At 46.3% G+C, this 17,476-nt stretch overlaps 1 protein-coding gene across 1 annotated transcript in view; it reads left to right on the top strand.

Moving 5' to 3' along the window:
- Positions 1-17,178, top strand: part of dchs2 (dachsous cadherin-related 2) — a 53,705-nt gene extending 36,527 nt beyond the window's left edge. Inside the window, exons 11-20 of the mRNA XM_021619110.3 lie at positions 1,546-1,680; positions 4,455-4,664; positions 4,766-5,626; positions 5,970-6,083; positions 7,951-8,165; positions 8,563-8,714; positions 9,996-10,126; positions 10,819-11,105; positions 11,395-11,536; positions 13,649-17,178. Coding sequence (XP_021474785.3) covers positions 1,546-1,680; positions 4,455-4,664; positions 4,766-5,626; positions 5,970-6,083; positions 7,951-8,165; positions 8,563-8,714; positions 9,996-10,126; positions 10,819-11,105; positions 11,395-11,536; positions 13,649-16,242 — 4,841 coding nt within the window. The 3' untranslated portion in view covers positions 16,243-17,178. The remainder of the gene's footprint in view (positions 1-1,545; positions 1,681-4,454; positions 4,665-4,765; positions 5,627-5,969; positions 6,084-7,950; positions 8,166-8,562; positions 8,715-9,995; positions 10,127-10,818; positions 11,106-11,394; positions 11,537-13,648) is intronic.
- The last annotated feature ends 298 nt before the right edge of the window (positions 17,179-17,476 follow it).

Genomic DNA, 17,476 nt, shown 5'->3' with positions numbered 1-17,476 from the left:
TATTTCTGATCAATTTGATATTTTAATGGACAAAAAAAATGATTTTCTTTAAAAAACAAGGACATTTAAGTGACCCCAAACTTTTGTGTTTGATAACTGTACAAAACAGTCCACTGTAATCACCGGGGCCGCTAGACAGGGAAGAGAATATACCCCACAGTCACCCCTGACAATTAGTGGTTGAGTTATATTTGTCCCGTGAAAGTGTGTGGTGATGTGAACCACATGCGAAGACCTGCTCTAGCTGGTGCCTGATGGGGCTGCTCTACCACCTGACCTCTGTCGGGAGGGCGGAGGGCTATAACTAGGTCAGGGACATCAGTCTGTATCTGTTTGATACTCTACTAGCAGCACCCTACTGCCACCTCTCCCTGTTCTTCCTCGAAACCACCAATCTGGGTTGTGTTCATTAGGGCACGCCGTAGCAAAACGTTTTGCAATGGAAAACAAGTGTTTCCTATTGGACATGTACCTTATCTGTTTTGTTGCCTGGGATAGGGGGAGGCGAGTGAGATGATTGGGGGGGGTGTTCAAGGTTGTTGTGCATGGGTGATCCACTTGCATTGAATCATGCCGCAGCACTTGGTGGGGCTCATGTGAAGGTTAGCTAAATATTTTCATTCGTTTTTTTCTTTTATTTAAGTGATGGATCATATCTCGAGGTGATTTACCCCTGTTAGCACTGGTTTCAATCTGCGAATCAGATAAGGCCCCTTGTCCCAAACGCCTCTTTCTCTCCAGACGGGCCCCTAAACATGGCACTATATTCCCTGCCATTTGGGACGCGTACTTGGGCTGACCTAACGAGATGCTAAATGGCGACATCAGAGCCGAATGTTTATTAATGCGCCCCTAAACTGCAAGTGTGAGTGTGTCCCAAATGGCGTGGTGCACTTCATTTGACCTATTTTGTATATAGTGGACTACTTTTGGTCTGGTCAAAAGTAGTGTGCTATAAAGGGAATAGGATGCCGTTCAGGACACAACCCAAGATGTCTAAAAGGAGCCAAGTGGAATTTGCTGGGTTATCATCCATCATATTGCCAGAAGAAAAAAGTAGTTCATTGGTTTTGATGGAAAGCATGAGTGAATTTTGGTGGGAAATGTTGGAGGCTGGAGCGCTAGACTAGCCGTAGCAAGGGTTGTTAATATTGAAATGGATGGTTTTTATGCGCATACCTGCCATTTATTGAACAATGTCCTATTTATTACATGTTCCTTGTTTTGAATGCCTTTGATTCAAACCATGAGCTGGACGGATGGTGCCATGGCTACGTGCCCTCAACCTTGATACTGTTTTCGTGTGTGTGCCAGACCAGAGTTCAAATAATGTTTGCTTTCAAATAGTTCATTTCTGCTTGATTGAGCTTGTGTGGCACAATGGAACCAAAAGTCCAAACCCTGCCTATCTGGCACTCAAGGCAGGCTCAAGCAAACACTGGAAGTCTTTGTAATATTGTATTATTTTGTGTACCATGCATCTGATATTGATGTGAACAGTACTCCACCTGTAACCAACACTGTCCATCCGTCTCTCTACCACAGAAGAGAATGCTGCGGTGTGGTACAGCCTGTTGCCCGGGCCGGGCTACGACTTCTTCTCCATCGACCCCCATTCTGGAGAGCTGAGTACCACCTCCCAACTGGACAGGGAGCTGCACCAGCACTTCACCCTCAGAGGTTCTACACATTACACACAGCAACTCATTACTGTTAAATGTGCAGTTTGCCACTTTCATTTCAGTTAGCAGTGACATCCTCTGTACTTTTTTGTAAATGGCGGCATTGAGTCAATCTTGAATGATTATTTTTGTGTGTGTGCGCGGACTGGCTTGTGGTTGGTTCATTAAGGCTCTGGAAAAGTTGAAGATGCACTGCACCTTTCAACAACCGTTGAATTACCATGAAAGTTACAGTATATTTCTGTAGTTCTAACAGTCATAGTGCATTTTGTAAGTCAATCAATGCTCATCTCAATTACACACACTCGCGCGTATATCAGTAACATAAATAATTAGCCACACTCAATTTAGTTGGTCGATATTTAACAAATTGTTTCTCTGCAGTGAGAAAGTTCCACCTGAAGACTGTTTAAGGGTGGATTGCAGTTCAGCGATGTCCAGAGTTTGGGTGGCGGGGGGACATATCTGGGGATATCAGCTAGAGAGTGGAATTTAGCACCATTTTCAAATCAAATTGTATTTGTCATATGTGCCGAATACAACAGGTGAAATGCATACTTACTTATTTTCCTTAAACTGCATTGTATCTTATAGTATTTACTCAAATAAACTGAAGTAAAATAACAAATAATTAAAGAGCCAAAATAAAATCACAGTAATGAGGCTCTATACAGGGGGAACTGGTGCAGAGTCAATGTGCGGGTTAGTCAAGGTAATTGAGGTAACGCGTACAGTACCAGTCAAAAGTTTGAACACCTACTCATTCCAGGGTTTTTTCTTTATGTTTTACTATTTTCTACATTGTAGAATAATAGTGAAGACATCAAAACTATATGAAATAACACATGTGGAATCATGTAATAACCCAAAAGGTGTCAAACAAATCAAAATATATAATATTCTTCAAAGTTGCCACCCTTTGTCTTGATGACAGCTTTGTACTCTTGGCATGTGTTTTGATTCGTTAAAAATAAATTGGTTTACTACATGATTCCATATGTGTTATTTCATTGCTTTGATATCTGCACTATTATTCTATAATGTAGAAAATAGTAAAAATAATAAACGCTTGATTGAGTAGGTGTGTCCAAACTTTAGACTGGTACTGTACGTCCGTCTCTTCATGCAAATGACGAGGATTTTTGGCCCTTGTCTGGTGCCTGAAGTGAATCCTTTGCATCCAACTCACTAATATTTTAAAGCCCCACCATGCGATACGTGGAGACAGTTATCCCATACGGCAGTCCTCTCTCATTTAGGGCACCTCTCAGCTTGTCACATCTGTTTCCACCATAGGGCTTAATAAAATATCTAGATTTTTTTTCCCCCCTCTTGCTCCTTCTCTCTCCCCCTCTTTATTGCTTTCTCTTTCGCTCTCTTTCTCCCATTCTCTCTTTCTCGTGCTCACTCCTTCCTCGCTCTCTTGAGCTGTACCTCTCTCGTGATTTGCTCACTCTCGCCTCTGCTCTCTCGCCCTCTTTCAATCTCTTTTTCTGTTGTTGTATGGTTCACAGCCAGAGTCATAAAGAACTCGGTCTACCCACTTTTTGAAAGCAACATTATTCCCCAGATTTGATTTATGTTGAGGCTAGACGTTACAAGGGTACGTCCAAAATGGTACCTGATTCCCTACATGGTGCACTGCTTATAGGGAATAGGGTGCTATTTAAGACTCTCAGCTTTGTGGGTAGACTCATGTTCCACGGACTGTTTCATGCCTTGGACTAGGGTATTTTTCGTGTGCTCACCCAGCCCCCCCCCCCCCCCCCCCTACAAGAATACAATTACATCCAAAATATGCAATAATATTTTGTGATAAACTGCTTTCAGATGTGCACATGACGATATTTGTACAGTCTGGAGGGAGTTTGAACAATTAAAATCTAAGGAAATATAATCACAGGAAAGCCGTGATTTGAAGTCGTGCCAGAATCGACCCGGTGATGATTGTGAAATACCAAGAGACGTCGGGCCAATTTTCCACTGGTACGGTCAGATTAAAACAAGGGGGAAAATGAACCCTGAAAAAAAATCTGTTTCATATCAGCATTTTTTGGGGGAGGGGTGGGTGGGCAGTATAAGATGTTGGTACAATGTAGAGAGAAGCTGTGAAAGAGGTACGTCTTCAGTTATGACTTTCAAAGGACAGTTTATTTAGCTAAGTTGTTGGTCTGTTAAATCTGAAGGATACAAAACGTAGAACTCATGAAATAAAGAAAATCTGTGAAGGAGCCGCTGTTTGTTCATGCCGATGTTTGTGGGGGAAAAAAGAGCATTCGACTGAAGTGGTGAAAACCACAAAGTTGATCCCTTGCTCCCACCTTTCCAAATTTTAGTTCAGCTATCGCATCAAGGAGGGGTGGCACACTGTTGCGTTTTTATTCTATTCTCACTAGTACTAACATAACTATCTATTCATAAAACCGCGGCTATTCTCGAGCAATGCTTTACTTGTAATGATCGTGATATATGGCCATCTTACCTACTTTTGTCAAATGCACTGATTGCATGTCACTCTGGATAAGTCTCCAAAATGACACAAATTTAATGAAGAAAGTTTGAATAATATTCAAACAACAAAGTATTTCAGAAATTCCTATTTAAAATCATCGTTCCCGTATGATTCTGGGAATCTTCCAACTGGGATTTCTGGAAAATCTAGGAATTTTGCAACCCTATTCAAACAGGACCTAAACTATCACCCTCTCCCTAAACCCTCCCCTTCCTCTCCCTGTTGTCCCTCTGCATCATCTCCCTCGTCCCCCTCACCAGTCCAGGCTCGGGACAGCGGCGTCCAGCCCCTCTCCAGCACATCCACGGTGCTATGCTCGGTGCTGGACGACAACGACAACGTCCCCGAGTTCATGCAGGCCTCCTTTCAGCTTAGCCTGCCAGAGAACCTGCCCCCCGGGGTCATCCACACATCCCAGGCCTCGGACCCAGACCACGGAGCCAACGGCACCATCACCTACGCCATACAGGGTGAGATTCCTAAATGGAGCACCTCAGTGTTTCAGTGGAAAATTACTTGGTGGTTTCAACAAGATTTAATCTAACAGGAGTGTATTGACTTATCCCTCCAGGTGAGGACTACGGCGGGCGTTTCACCATCAACGCCACCACGGGCGCCGTCAGCACCATGCGGGCCCTCGACCGGGAGGAGCGGCCCAGCTACACCCTCTGCATCCAGGCCAGCGACGGCGGCCAACCCTCCCCCCTCAGCTCCTCCACCCAGCTCCTGGTGCTCCTGCTGGACCAGAACGACAACAGTCCGTCGTTTCACCGCAAGAGTTATCGCGCATCCTTGGCTGAGGGGCTCCCCGCAGGGGCCGAAGTACTGCGTCTAGAGGCCCGAGACCCGGACCAGGGTCCCAATGGCGAGGTGACATTCTCTCTGGCCGAGGACACCCTGGGGGCCTTCTCGGTAGAGCCCACCACGGGGGTGATTCGGACCACCCGGCCCTTGGACAGGGAGAGCCGTGCTCAGTACACCTTCAGGGCCGTGGCCACCGATGGCTGCGCCAGAGGTCCACGGAGCTCTGCCACCGCGGTTACCGTGCAGGTGGAGGACGCCAACGACAACGCGCCCGTCTGCACGGAGAACCCTATTGCCGGCTGGGTCACCGTGGAGACGATCCCAAACAAGATTGTCGCCACGGTGACGGCAGTGGACAGTGACCGTGGTGAGAACGGGACTGTGTGGTTTAGCTTGGTGGAAAACAACCCTTTTTTCACCATCAATGGTAAATCAGGAGACATACGATTGAATGGTTCCATTAGTCAGAGTTTCTTGGGTGCTAACCTGCAGGTGTTGGCTGCAGACCAGGGGAGGCCAGCTCTCACCTCTACCTGCCTGGTCACTATTCACGTGAAGGGAGAGGACGAGCCACTGCACTTCACTGAGACGCTCTACGAAGCAGTTGTGGTGGAAAACAGCAAAGCTGGTATGTAAGAACTGCTCCAATATCAGTATATGAACAACTATTCAAGACAAGTGCATTGATATGTACCAGATCTGGTTTCAACTAATATTTGTTTTCTATCATATGTTTGATTGAACTTGGCTGCTGCAATGGAGCCAATTGGATAGTCCTAAAAGTTGGATCCCAGCCCGTCTGGCTCTCTAGTCAGGCTCAATCAAACACTTAAGTCTGCTGTGTATGTTCAATACTTTATCCAAACTATTTACTGGCGTCACGCTATCTATCAAACCCTTTGAGTTCAGGTTAGGGCTAAAAGCCATTGAGAGTTATCTTTTTTTCCCATCTCTTCTCCTTTCACCTTCAGGCGCGTGGGTGGGAAACGTGGTGGCTCACGACCAGACCGACGACAGACGGCGAATCGAGTACAGCATTTTCAACGGCAACGAGAACGGCGCCTTCGCCATCAACCGACACACGGGTATGAACCTTTCCAATACTAAACTATATTTCTCATGTGGTCCAGTGGTTAGTGCCACCATCCCCGGCACACATATAACAGAGTCAGAATGTGTTTAAATCCACCTTTTTGATTCACAATCTCTCCCACCTTTTTTGTCTCTTCACTGTCCTAATCTTCAATAAGTACATTTAAAACCCTGAAATAACTTGTTCTCCTCACCAGAACACTTCTCTGAGGCTGGAATCATAGACATAGCTTAGGCTCCAGTGTGCTTGTTGGCATAAGCCAGCTAAGATTCTTCCATTAGTTGCCTGCAGCAGGAACTTAAAACCATGCTTGTCTTTTCTTCCTTGTTCGTTTTTTCAGGTAATTTTGAGACTCCAGGGACACACCAAAGCCAGAACCTCCGCCTATCCCTGCATCCATCTGTCTAGTTTTCTGTATCTCCATCCAGGCTATTAACCCTGTATCTCCATCCAGGCTAATAACCCCGGCATTCCAGACTCCTCAGATCCCTTTCCCAAACAAGATTTTACTCCTTTTTCTTCCAATTAGTGCGACTAGCCTCTCAATCCCTTTGGACCATCGCTCACTCTCTCTCGCACGCTCGTTCATTCATTTCATTTCATTTCCGATGAACAAAGGAAGGAACTGAAGAGGGCGGGGAGACCGTTGGGCAATGCGAGCTTGGACGAGGGAGCGTGAATAGGGTGTAAAAACACGAGTAAATCAGCTCAGTGACTTATTTCAGAAATCTATTCCCACGCACAAAGAGACATCGTATACAAGGTTTGAAATAGAAATAATAGTTTTAGACAAACATATCTGTTTGCAGTCTACAAATAATGTTGTATTATCTTCTGGCCCCCCCGACCATCTGCTCAAGAAACAAATCAGCCCGCAGCTGAATCTAGTTGATGATTCCTGCACTATAGTTTCCAGACCCTACTGGATTGTCTGTAGATGCCTAGCCTGCTTGCTTGTGTAAACAACGTCACGCTGCTTAGTGAGTACCACTTCCTCCTGATTCGGACCATACCTGGGCACAAACTCGGGACCTCTGCCTCACACATGACTGTCCTCCCTCAAGCATCTTAGCCGATCGTGCCACCTCAAAAGCTAGCTAATGAGGCTACACAAGCGGGACACTCAAGGCTGTGGAGTATGTGTCTCACATCCCCATGTGCTACACTGGCACGCACATGAGGGCGACGCTAGAGTGGCTATCCAAATTATCGTGTGGAAATCCCCTTTTAGGATTATTGAAGGCATCGTCTACTACAGCAGTCAAGAGGTTGTTTTCCCATATCCCCCTGTTCAGAGAACTGGACTTGTATCCCAAATGGAACCCTATTCCCTATGTAGTGCACTACTTTTGACTAGGGTTCATAGGGCTCTGTTCAAACACAGTACACTATATAGGGAATAGTGTGTCTTGCGGGACGCATACACAGGCTTTGCTGTGGATTATGGACTGCTTGCCTTAGCCAGCATGGATTCATTATGGCCCAAACTCTCCCTGAGCCCCTATATATGCAGTGTGGCTGAAGTGGAACGGGTGGGGGGGGGACATCAAAGTCCAGATTACATTCTTGTTTGGATACTCAGAGGAATCAAGTTGTTAATGGAATGTGTACATATGTTTTGAATGCACAACTGCAAAACATGGATGCAACATGGTGCTAGAATAGGCGCACGCGCAACGTAACTCCCTGTGAATTCTATGAACTTTTTATCGTACATCCATCATACAATCTTTCTCATTTGCGCTCACGCTCTCCCTCTCCCACGTTCCTGTCTCTCTTTCTGTTCGCTCGCTCGCTAAATCCCTATCTTTCTGTTCCCTCTATTTCTCGCTTTCTTTGTCTTTCCACCCCTCTCCCAGGTGACATCACAGTGTGGGACCAGGCCAGTCTAGACTACGAGGCCAACCGGAGGGTCCACCTGGTGGTGCTGGCTGACGGCGGCCCCATGCGCACAGCCCACTGCCGGGTCACCGTCATGCTGCAGGACGTCAACGACAATGCGCCGGCCTTTGAGCAGGGCCACTACCGCACGGCCGTGTGGGAAGGCCAGGTACACAACACATACGTCATGCAGGTATGGATTGGAGGCCAGCCAATCGAGTTGTTACTTTGTCATTTTGAGCTAAGGCAGAAACATAATTTGTCGTTACCAATCAGTTTCTTTTGAGCTATGTTCCTCTCTAGGTTTCTTCCATCTCGGGTGTTTTTCCTGGGCACTGGGCCCTTGCTTTTGCTTTAATTGATTGTTTGAAACATTGCTGTAAAAAAAAAAATCATTACAATCCATTTCAAATACCAAATGCATAGCATTATTGTGTATTTTTTTCATTAAGTGTTGTGTGGCCTGTAACAGTCTGAACTGACTCTTGCAAATGTTATTTTTATATTTGCAAATGTGCCATGCTTACGCTGGGTATTGGCTATGAAGAAATAGGCTTCCTAACTCTATAATGCCTTTCTTCCTGTTGTAGGTGTTTGCCTCTGATGCGGACAGCGGTGTGAATGGTCAGATTGATTACTCCATCTTGTCTGGTAACCAAAACGAGGCGTTCATCATCGACTCTGTGCGCGGGATCCTTGCCACCAACACTGTTCTAGACCGGGAAATCACTTCCTCTTACAAGTACGCTAGCTTACATTACACTTTACGCTACTAATAGAGTTGTCACTTGCTATGGCAATGTATTGTGAGTTGTGTGTATCTAATCCTACATGCTAGACAAAAGATCTCAGTGCCCTTGAACGGGGTACGGTAGTAGGTGTCAGGCACACCGGTCTGTGTCAAGAACTGCAACGGTGCTGGTTTTTCATGGTCAACAGTTTCTTGTGTGTATCAAGAATGTTCCACCACCCAAAGAACATCCAGCCAACTTGACATAACTGTGGGAAGCATTGGCGTCAACATGGGCCAGCCTCCCTGTGGATTGCTTTCAACACCTTGTAGAGTCCATGGCCTGACGAATTGAGGTTGTTCTGAGGTCAAAAGGGGGTTCAACTCAATATTAGGAAGGTGTTTATAATGTTTGGTATACTCAGTGTTTTTCTATACTGAACAAAAATATAAATGCAACAATTTCAACAATTTTACTGAGTTACAGTTCATAAGGAAATCAGTCAATTTAAATAAATAAATTAGGCCCTAATCTATGGGTTCCACATGTCTGGGCAGGGGCACAGCCATTTGTGGGACTGGGAGGCCATAGGCCCAGCCACTTGGGAGCCAGGCCCAGTCAATAATAATTAGTTTTTCACCACAAAAGGGCTTTATTACAGACAGAAATACTCCTCAGTTTCATCAGCTGTCCGGGTGGCTGGTCTTAGACGATCCCGCGGTTGAAGAAGCTAGATGTGGAGGTCCTGGGCTGGCTTGGTTACACATGGTCTGCGGTTGTGAGGCCGGTTGAATGTACTGCCATAGTCTCTAAAACAACGTTGGAGGCGGCTTATGGTAGAGAAATTAGCATTAAATTCTCTGGCAACAGCTATGGTGGATATTCCTGCAGTCACCATGCCAATTGCACGCTCCCTCAAAACATTAGACATCTGTGGCATTGTGTTGTGTGACCAAACTGCATGTTTTAGTGGCCTTTAATCAGCTTCTTGATATGCCACACCTGTCAGGTGGATGGATTATCTTGGCAAAGGAGAAATGCTCATTAGCAGAGAAGTAAACACATTTGTGCACAAAATTGGAGAGAAATAAGCTTTTTGTGCATATGGAACATTTCTGTGGTCTTTTATTTCAGCTCTTGAAACATGGGACGAACACTTTGCATGTTGCGTTTATATATATTTTTCAGTATATACAGTACATGTCTATCGATCTCTGTCTTCTACCGACACTGGCTAGTTGGAGTCCTAGTAATGTAATGGTGTGCGTTTCCTTGTGGTGTTGTTTTCCCAGGTTGGTACTGCAGGCGTCAGACAGGGGTAGCCCTCCCCTTAGCAGCATCACCACCGTCCGGGTCCAGGTGGTGGACATCAACGACAACAGCCCCTCTATTCCCCCCATGGAGCCTGTGGTCATGGCAGAGAGTAAGACACCACCCCTCTCAAATGGCACCCTTTTCCTGTTACAGTACACTACTTTTGACCAGGGCCAATGGGGTAACCATTTTCGGTCTACATTTTCTAATCGCATAAAAAAAGAAAAAAAAAAAGTGTATTTATTTATTTAAGGCATCTTCACAGTAGGCCAAGATTTTGGTAGCTGGCGCTGAAAGAATGAAGTCCCTCTTTGTAACAGTCCCACAGGCTGTTGTGCCTGAGGCAAAGCTCTATCCTTATGCCACTGTCCTGAAGGAGTGAAGATCACTTCCTGAAACAAATTGCTTGGGAGACAAGCCCACCCAATGAGCAAAATTAGTTGAAATCGGTACATCCAACCAAAAGACGTATTTTCAATGTCTTTCCAATGTATTTTGCTCATAGGGCAGTTCCCAGCCCCTCACTGACACACTGATTCAGCTAACCAAAGTTTTTATGATTAGTTGAATCAGGTGTTATAGCAGAAGATTTTATTGATTGACAGAGATTTCCAAGAGAATTGTCAACTTAAGATAAGGTTTCAGTTTAATTTGTAATACTAAATACCTGTAGAGATGAAGTAGGACCTGTACACGCAATTGCACTTCCAGGTCAGTACCCCCTAATAAGTTGTGTGCGTTTGACTATATAGACTATTTGGTACTAAATACTTCTTACACTGTTATCTTGTTGGTCACCAGACCTCCCAGTGGGCTACATGGTGACCGAGGTAAGCGCCAATGATGTGGACCTCAGCTCCACCATGACCTACAGTTTTTTGGACAATGCCAGCACTGCCGGGAGCTTTGCCATTGACCTCTACACGGGCGTGGTGACCCTGACACAGATGCTTGACCATGAGGAACAGACGACGCACAGGCTGGTGGTGTGGGCCTCGGACTCCCTCCACCAGACCACGGCAGAGGTCCTGGTTCATGTGCTGGATGTAAACGACAACGTGCCCGTCTTCTCACAGGACTCCTACCAGGTAGCTAGATCTACTTTGTGGTGAGCCTTTCCACATTAGCAAAACATGATTATATAGGAGGCAGAAATGAAGTCGTTTAAAATGTTAACATGACTGACTCACTGAGAGGACGAGGGGATTTGAATGTCAAGTTGGACAATGTCTGATCTATCCATTTGACAGCATTGTACTCCCTCAGTGATGTCTTGTGACTCCAAGTTCTCCTTGAGTCCTTAATGAGATGTTTATAAATGCATGTCATTTTTCCTGGCAATTGACATGAGATGTGTTTGTTTGTTTGCACCATCAGGTGAAGTTGCCAGAACTGTCTCCTGCCAACATGTTGATCCTGACTGTGGCTGCCACGGACCGAGACTCTGGGCTTAACGGCAAACTCGGCTACAGACTCCTCTCGTCACCTCTACACGGCTTCTATATACACCCAGACAATGGTAAGCACTATTAGATTAACCAATTAGAGTCAAATTAAATGAATAGCTTTCATCAGAATTAGCCAGATATAGTCAACACGCCTGTTCTAATTACAAAATATATTTACTTTAGTGTTTTTATTGAAGAGAGAAATTATGACCGAGATTGGAGGGAGAATGTGTCATTGTGAAGAATATGTAGACCGGATATCACCCAATGCCGACGTGTACATACAGTATGCGTACCAGAGACTACGGCCCTAACTACTGTACCATCCAGTCCATTCTAAATCAATTTGAATCAAATTGAAAGGTAACGATGGAAGAACTTATTTAGGCACGAAGTCTCTAAAGTGCAAACTCTTGGCAGAGACCTCGTGAAAATGTTTTTAATGGACCCAGGACCATTATCCAAATCATACCCAGAGTCCAAGGACGAGTCAGTCAGTCAAATTCCAAGGCTGAATCTATATAGCTGCTGCTAGGTCTTGAAGAAATAGGCCTAATCCTTCCGCGACGCTACAAAATGTGCTTCTCTTAATTCCTACGATTGACTGTCAAAATGTAGTAGGAGAAGAAAAGTTACCGCCACATGCTTTCCAAGGTTCACGTCTTAAGACTGTCTGGTAGCCCAGTTTTCATATTAATCTTTTATATTCCCTTGTTTAAAATCAAATTTTTCTGGCGCGACACGCTTATTTTACACGTTGGCCAAGAAATGGGGGTTTGCGCCAACAGTAAGTATATGCCCAGTTCTGCATGGTTCTACACATCAAGGGTTATTCAGAGTATTCACACTGTCAGTAGCATCATTTTCTCCATCCATCCTTTCTCTTTTTACTGGCTTGGATGTGTGAAGGAGTGCAATGGTGGGGGGGAGAGAAAAAAGAAGGGGTGAGTGGGAGAGATTGCTGATGAGAGATCACTAATATAGAGGTCTGCTTCAGAGCCGGGTCTGTCCTGTAATATCCAGTCTCGGGAAGCAAAGTCTTCGCCCTCCCCAATCCGACAAGTGAAGAAGACTAATTGAACCCGACGAGGCTAAAAGAGAATACTACATTCTCTGTTTTTCTTTTCTTGAAACATATTTTTTTGGGGCCACCTTATTAATGTCACTGGCCCTCGAAAGTAACATCTGAGAAATGTGTTCTCCGTGTTTTGTGGTGCAAGTAACTAATGGGAAGTGAAATTTGGATTGGTGTCAATATTAGAATTGAGCCTCTCAGAATCGTGTCTTAATCCTAACTCGAACCAGAAACTAGATACTGGCTCATTCTTTTGTGTTTCCTCATGTTTCCAGCACTCATGTTTTCACTTATCTTAATTATGTGTTTCAAGATAAGTTTCAATATTACAGGAGGCCAGGTGATATCCCAAACTGATTGACTATACAGTAGTGCTCGATTCTATGTTATGAAAAATACCAATCTTGCTCGTTTTCAGTCTCAATTTACTGTGCTCACATCAGTAAACTCATTAGATAGTTAAACATTCTCAAAAGAAACTTCAGCACAAAGCCTACAGAATGCACTTCTATAGAGAGCATTAAAGACACAATCCTGAATTTGGATTTCAGTCAAAAGTGGCCCCGAGTGGCCCCGCCACTCGGTTTGCTATAAAGCTGAGGAATGCGGCTGGAGAAATAGAATTACGCTCAGATTCCTAGACTAAGCTATGGCTGCAACTCATGAGGTAGTGAGTGATATTATTCTACTGTACAGGTTGCCAGGTCTCCCTTGTATAAAAAAAAAAAGTTTCAATCACCAGGGACTTTCCTGGTTAAAGGGGCAAACCACCAACTTTGCTCTATTTGATAGGGTGTTCTTTACCATAATAACAGCTAGAGAGCTGTGCGTTATCCACAGGCAGCATGGTAAAGCCTCCCTCGTGGTAGCTGTAGACTGAGTGGACAGCTGAAACCCTACATTAGACAATGTTAAAATAGATCAGTTTGAGTGTTTGTCTAATAATTATAACATTTTTATTTTGAATGCGCTTTTAAATTCTGCATAGGAATAAAGCGTTATCTAAAGGACCTGCAGCACTTTCAGTTGATTAAAAACACTAGTAAGATGTTTTTCACTGTTTTCAAATTAGAGACAATGGCTAACTCCAAACCCATTTGTCTTGTAGGGTCGGTGTTCACCAACAAGCCCTTGAAGTATGTCACCAACGGTAACGTGATCCAGCTCCTGGTGGAGGCCAGAGACTGGGGCGACCCAGTCCGCTCTACAGTCACCTCCGTGGACATTGTGGTCCTGGATGCCAATGACCACACCCCGCTCTTCCAGCATGACGCTTACAAGGTCAGCCCCCTTGAGGATACCCCCGTTGGCACCACCTTGCTGACCCTCTGGGCAGAGGACCTGGACTGGGAGTATGAAAACACCCACCTGGACTTTGTCATTGCCAGTGGCAACGAGGACAGGAGGTTCTGTATAGAGGTAGGTGCGGTTGAAACAGAGAGCCAGCAGAGGACTGCTGGGAGTCTGGTTCTGTGCCAACTCCTGGACCGCGAAACCACTGAGGACTACATCTTGACAGTGATAGTTTCTGACCGTGGCTCGCCTCCGCTCAACAGCTCGGCGGTCGTGGTGGTGACCGTAGCGGATGTCAACGACAACGTGCCGGCTTTTGTCAGCGCAGAGTACCATGCTCAGGCCAGCGAGAGCAGCCCAGCAGGGACCAGGTTGGTTCAGGTGACCGCCCAGGACCCTGACCACGGAACCAACGGTCTGGTCCGGTACGACATTATCTCAGGCAACAGCAAGGGTCACCTCAGGTTAGACCCCCACACCGGCGCCCTGGAGGTCAACCACAGTCTCGACTACGAGGAAGACTCCAAGTACGCACTGACTGTCCAGGCTTCCGACGGGGGCGAACCCGGAAACCGTAAAGTAGCTTTCACCGTGGTCTTTGTTATGGTGTTGGACGAGAATGACAACTCGCCCTACTTTATCTTCCCCGTAGTCAACTGCTCGGTGCCGGAGAACCTTCCAGCCTTCACCCCCACCTGTTCAGTCCATGCCATCGACCAAGACGCTGGGCCCTATGGCCAGCTCACCTACTCCATCATGTCCTCCTGCTTCATGGACTACGGCAGTGGCAGCCCTGACAGGAAGGAGGCCTTTGCCATTGACAGCCTCACTGGGGACATCCACACCCGGCAAACCTTTGACTTCGAGCGGGAGAGCGACTACTGCTTCATAGTGGAGGCCAGGGACAAAGGCGAACAGGCGGCCACCGTGCGGGTCCAGGTGGCCATCGAAGGGGCAGACGAATTCAGTCCTGTCTTCACCCAGAGGCAGTATCATTTCATTCTCCCAGAGAACGCCAAGGCGGGGCAGACGGTCGGTCATGTTATGGCCATGGACCATGACGGAGGCCTGGATGGCATGGTGGAGTACTCCCTTGTCAACCCCTCACAGTTGTTCTCCATCAACAAAACAACAGGCGCAGTGTTCGTCTCGGGCCCAGTGTACCGCAAGAGAGGAAGTTTTTCCAACGAAGACGTGGTGGAGCTCTTGGTGACAGCCGGCAGTCCCAGAATGGACTCCAGGTCCACCACCAGCCTGGTAACAGTCAATATCTCCAATTCGGCTGAAGCTCTGGTCGGGGTGGCCCTCGGTGTCCAGACAGTCACTCTGGGCGTGTCGCTGGCCATCTTCCTTCTCCTACTCGTCAGTTTCGTGGCCCTTGTTCTGAGGTACAAGACCAAAGAGGCCGCCATCAAGAAGGCCGCTGCCCTCGCAGCCAACCTAAACACCGGCACGTTCGGCAGGACCGGCGGTGCCCAACAGCACAACGGCATCGGCTTGCGGGAGCTGAGGGCGCCCATCACCATCCGAGTGAAGAGGGAGATATCCCTCCCTATCCGGAACTCTGACTCAAGCGGCCGCGGCTCTGCAGAAGGTGAGACGGCTGAGGACCATGAGATCAAGATGATCAATGAGTACCCGTGCCGCAAGAGGGCCGACTCGGCTAAGAGCAGAAGGGTCCCTGACTCTGGCTTGCCCAAGGACTCGGACCAGCTTTCCTGCCATTCAGAGGATGGAAACCCAGGGACGGTCATAACCACGGTCTCCAGCACATGTCTGGCCACAGGGATGCAGAGCTCCGAGAGTCTCCACACCTTCAAAGAGGAGGGAGGGGGGGAGGGGATGCTGCCGCGGGTCAGGGTGAGAGACATGGAGGAGAGCATGAGGGGCTACGTCCCTCTCTCGGATAGCCAGGCCTCGGTGGACGGCTCCTTCAGCTCTCTGTTGTGTCCGGAGGAGCAGCTTCGGGGCAGCTATGACTGGGACTACCTGCTGGACTGGGAGCCGCGCTACCACACCCTGGCCTCCGTCTTCACCGACATCAGCCTGCTGCCCGACGAGGACCTCCAGGGGGGCCACGAGGGCCTGGCGTCCGAAGCCTGCTGTCTCATGCATCCACCACCCCTCATCACGGGCGTGGCGCAGCCAGGCCTCAGGGCCGTGCCCCCCCGGATGCCCCTGCACAGCATGCACACCCTGACCCGGAGGCCCTCCTACCCCAAGTATGCCTACGCGCCCCTGGCCAGGAACACAGGGCTCACCCCGTCTGCCATGACGCCCAGTTTCTCTCCCTCGCTGTCTGTGCTCACACTGCGGACCCCCAACGCCTCCCCGGTGGTCTCAGAGACTGGGCTGGGGGTCTTCAGGCTAGACGCCGGCAGCCTCCTGGAGGGAGAAATACAGGTGTAGACTTGCGGACCTTTTGATATTGACTTTGAAAAATATTGTATGATAGATGCCAAATACTAGCATTAAATAGCTTATTTTAAATCTGATTTTAACATCACTATTCAATTAGTTTCTTCAATTAGTTTCTCAACATAAATGATCTACAAATATTGGCTCATGTTGAACATTTGGACAATATTCTGTTGATCTGGCACATCTATTAGTAAGGACATTATACAATGCAGATGCATGGGTGAAATCAGACATTTATTAAATGTCTTTGTACAATGAATGATTTGCATTGTGGTGCATTTAATATTTTCATAACTTGCTTTTGTAATAAAGTTATGTATGCAAAAGCCTGAACTCTGGCACAACGCAGCACTCTGTACACGAGTGGATGTTTGAATCCACAATTAATGAAGAAATGTATGGTCGTAAAAAATGTTTGCATGCTAAAGACAATGAAATGCATTTTTATTTCAGTTGGCTATAGCTTTTTGACTTGGCAAGTATGCTTGTTGTTCTGTAATTGAATTATGTCAGAGTACCATGAGCCCATATTCTGTGAACTACTACATTTCAAATACCTACAGTATTTGAAATGTCATTAACAGCTGTACAAAGAGCCGTGGCAGTTGGTGTGGGACCAGTCTTTTGATATTGATGTGTGCGCTGATTGTGTACTATAGATACTAACGGCAGTTTTGTGTGTGTAACATTTCAAAATGAAAAGTGTTTTCTCTCAATTGTAAAATGTATATAAGCAAAGGTCATTTAAGTAGGTAAAACAATGTCCTGCTATCTTTTAGCTCTATGGGGGCAGTGCTAACTAACTTGAACAACAATTAGTGTACGATTCAATTCCACAATGGTTTGTGACTTTCTCTTCATTCATGTTCATCGTTGAACTGGTTTGTTAATGTGGTTCATAAATTAAACAATTCCAATGGAAAATGTGTTTCTCTTACGGAGCAATAATTTTCCCAGACTCCCTCTGCAATTAGGACATTCTAAATAAGACTAAACTATCACATTTCAGAAACCTATTGATACCACATGGAGAACAAAACCCCCATAAGCCTTTATTGTTGTTCTTCACATGGTGGATCATGCTTGTTAAGAAACTGGAAGTCCCACTCTTTAGAAATGTCTTGGAATCATGATCGAATAGCATTTTGGTTCCTTCCAACATTCTTCCACAAACCCATTTTCCACATGGCCACCCTGAATGTTTCCTTTAACCCAGTGTTGG

Source organism: Oncorhynchus mykiss, chromosome 10, assembly GCF_057628025.1.
Source record: "Oncorhynchus mykiss isolate SJ-2025 chromosome 10, ASM5762802v1, whole genome shotgun sequence".
NCBI classification, from domain to species: Eukaryota; Metazoa; Chordata; class Actinopteri; order Salmoniformes; family Salmonidae; genus Oncorhynchus; species Oncorhynchus mykiss.
The sequence above is the reverse complement of the archived record's forward strand: the minus strand, read 5'-3'. Positions and strand labels throughout refer to the sequence as shown.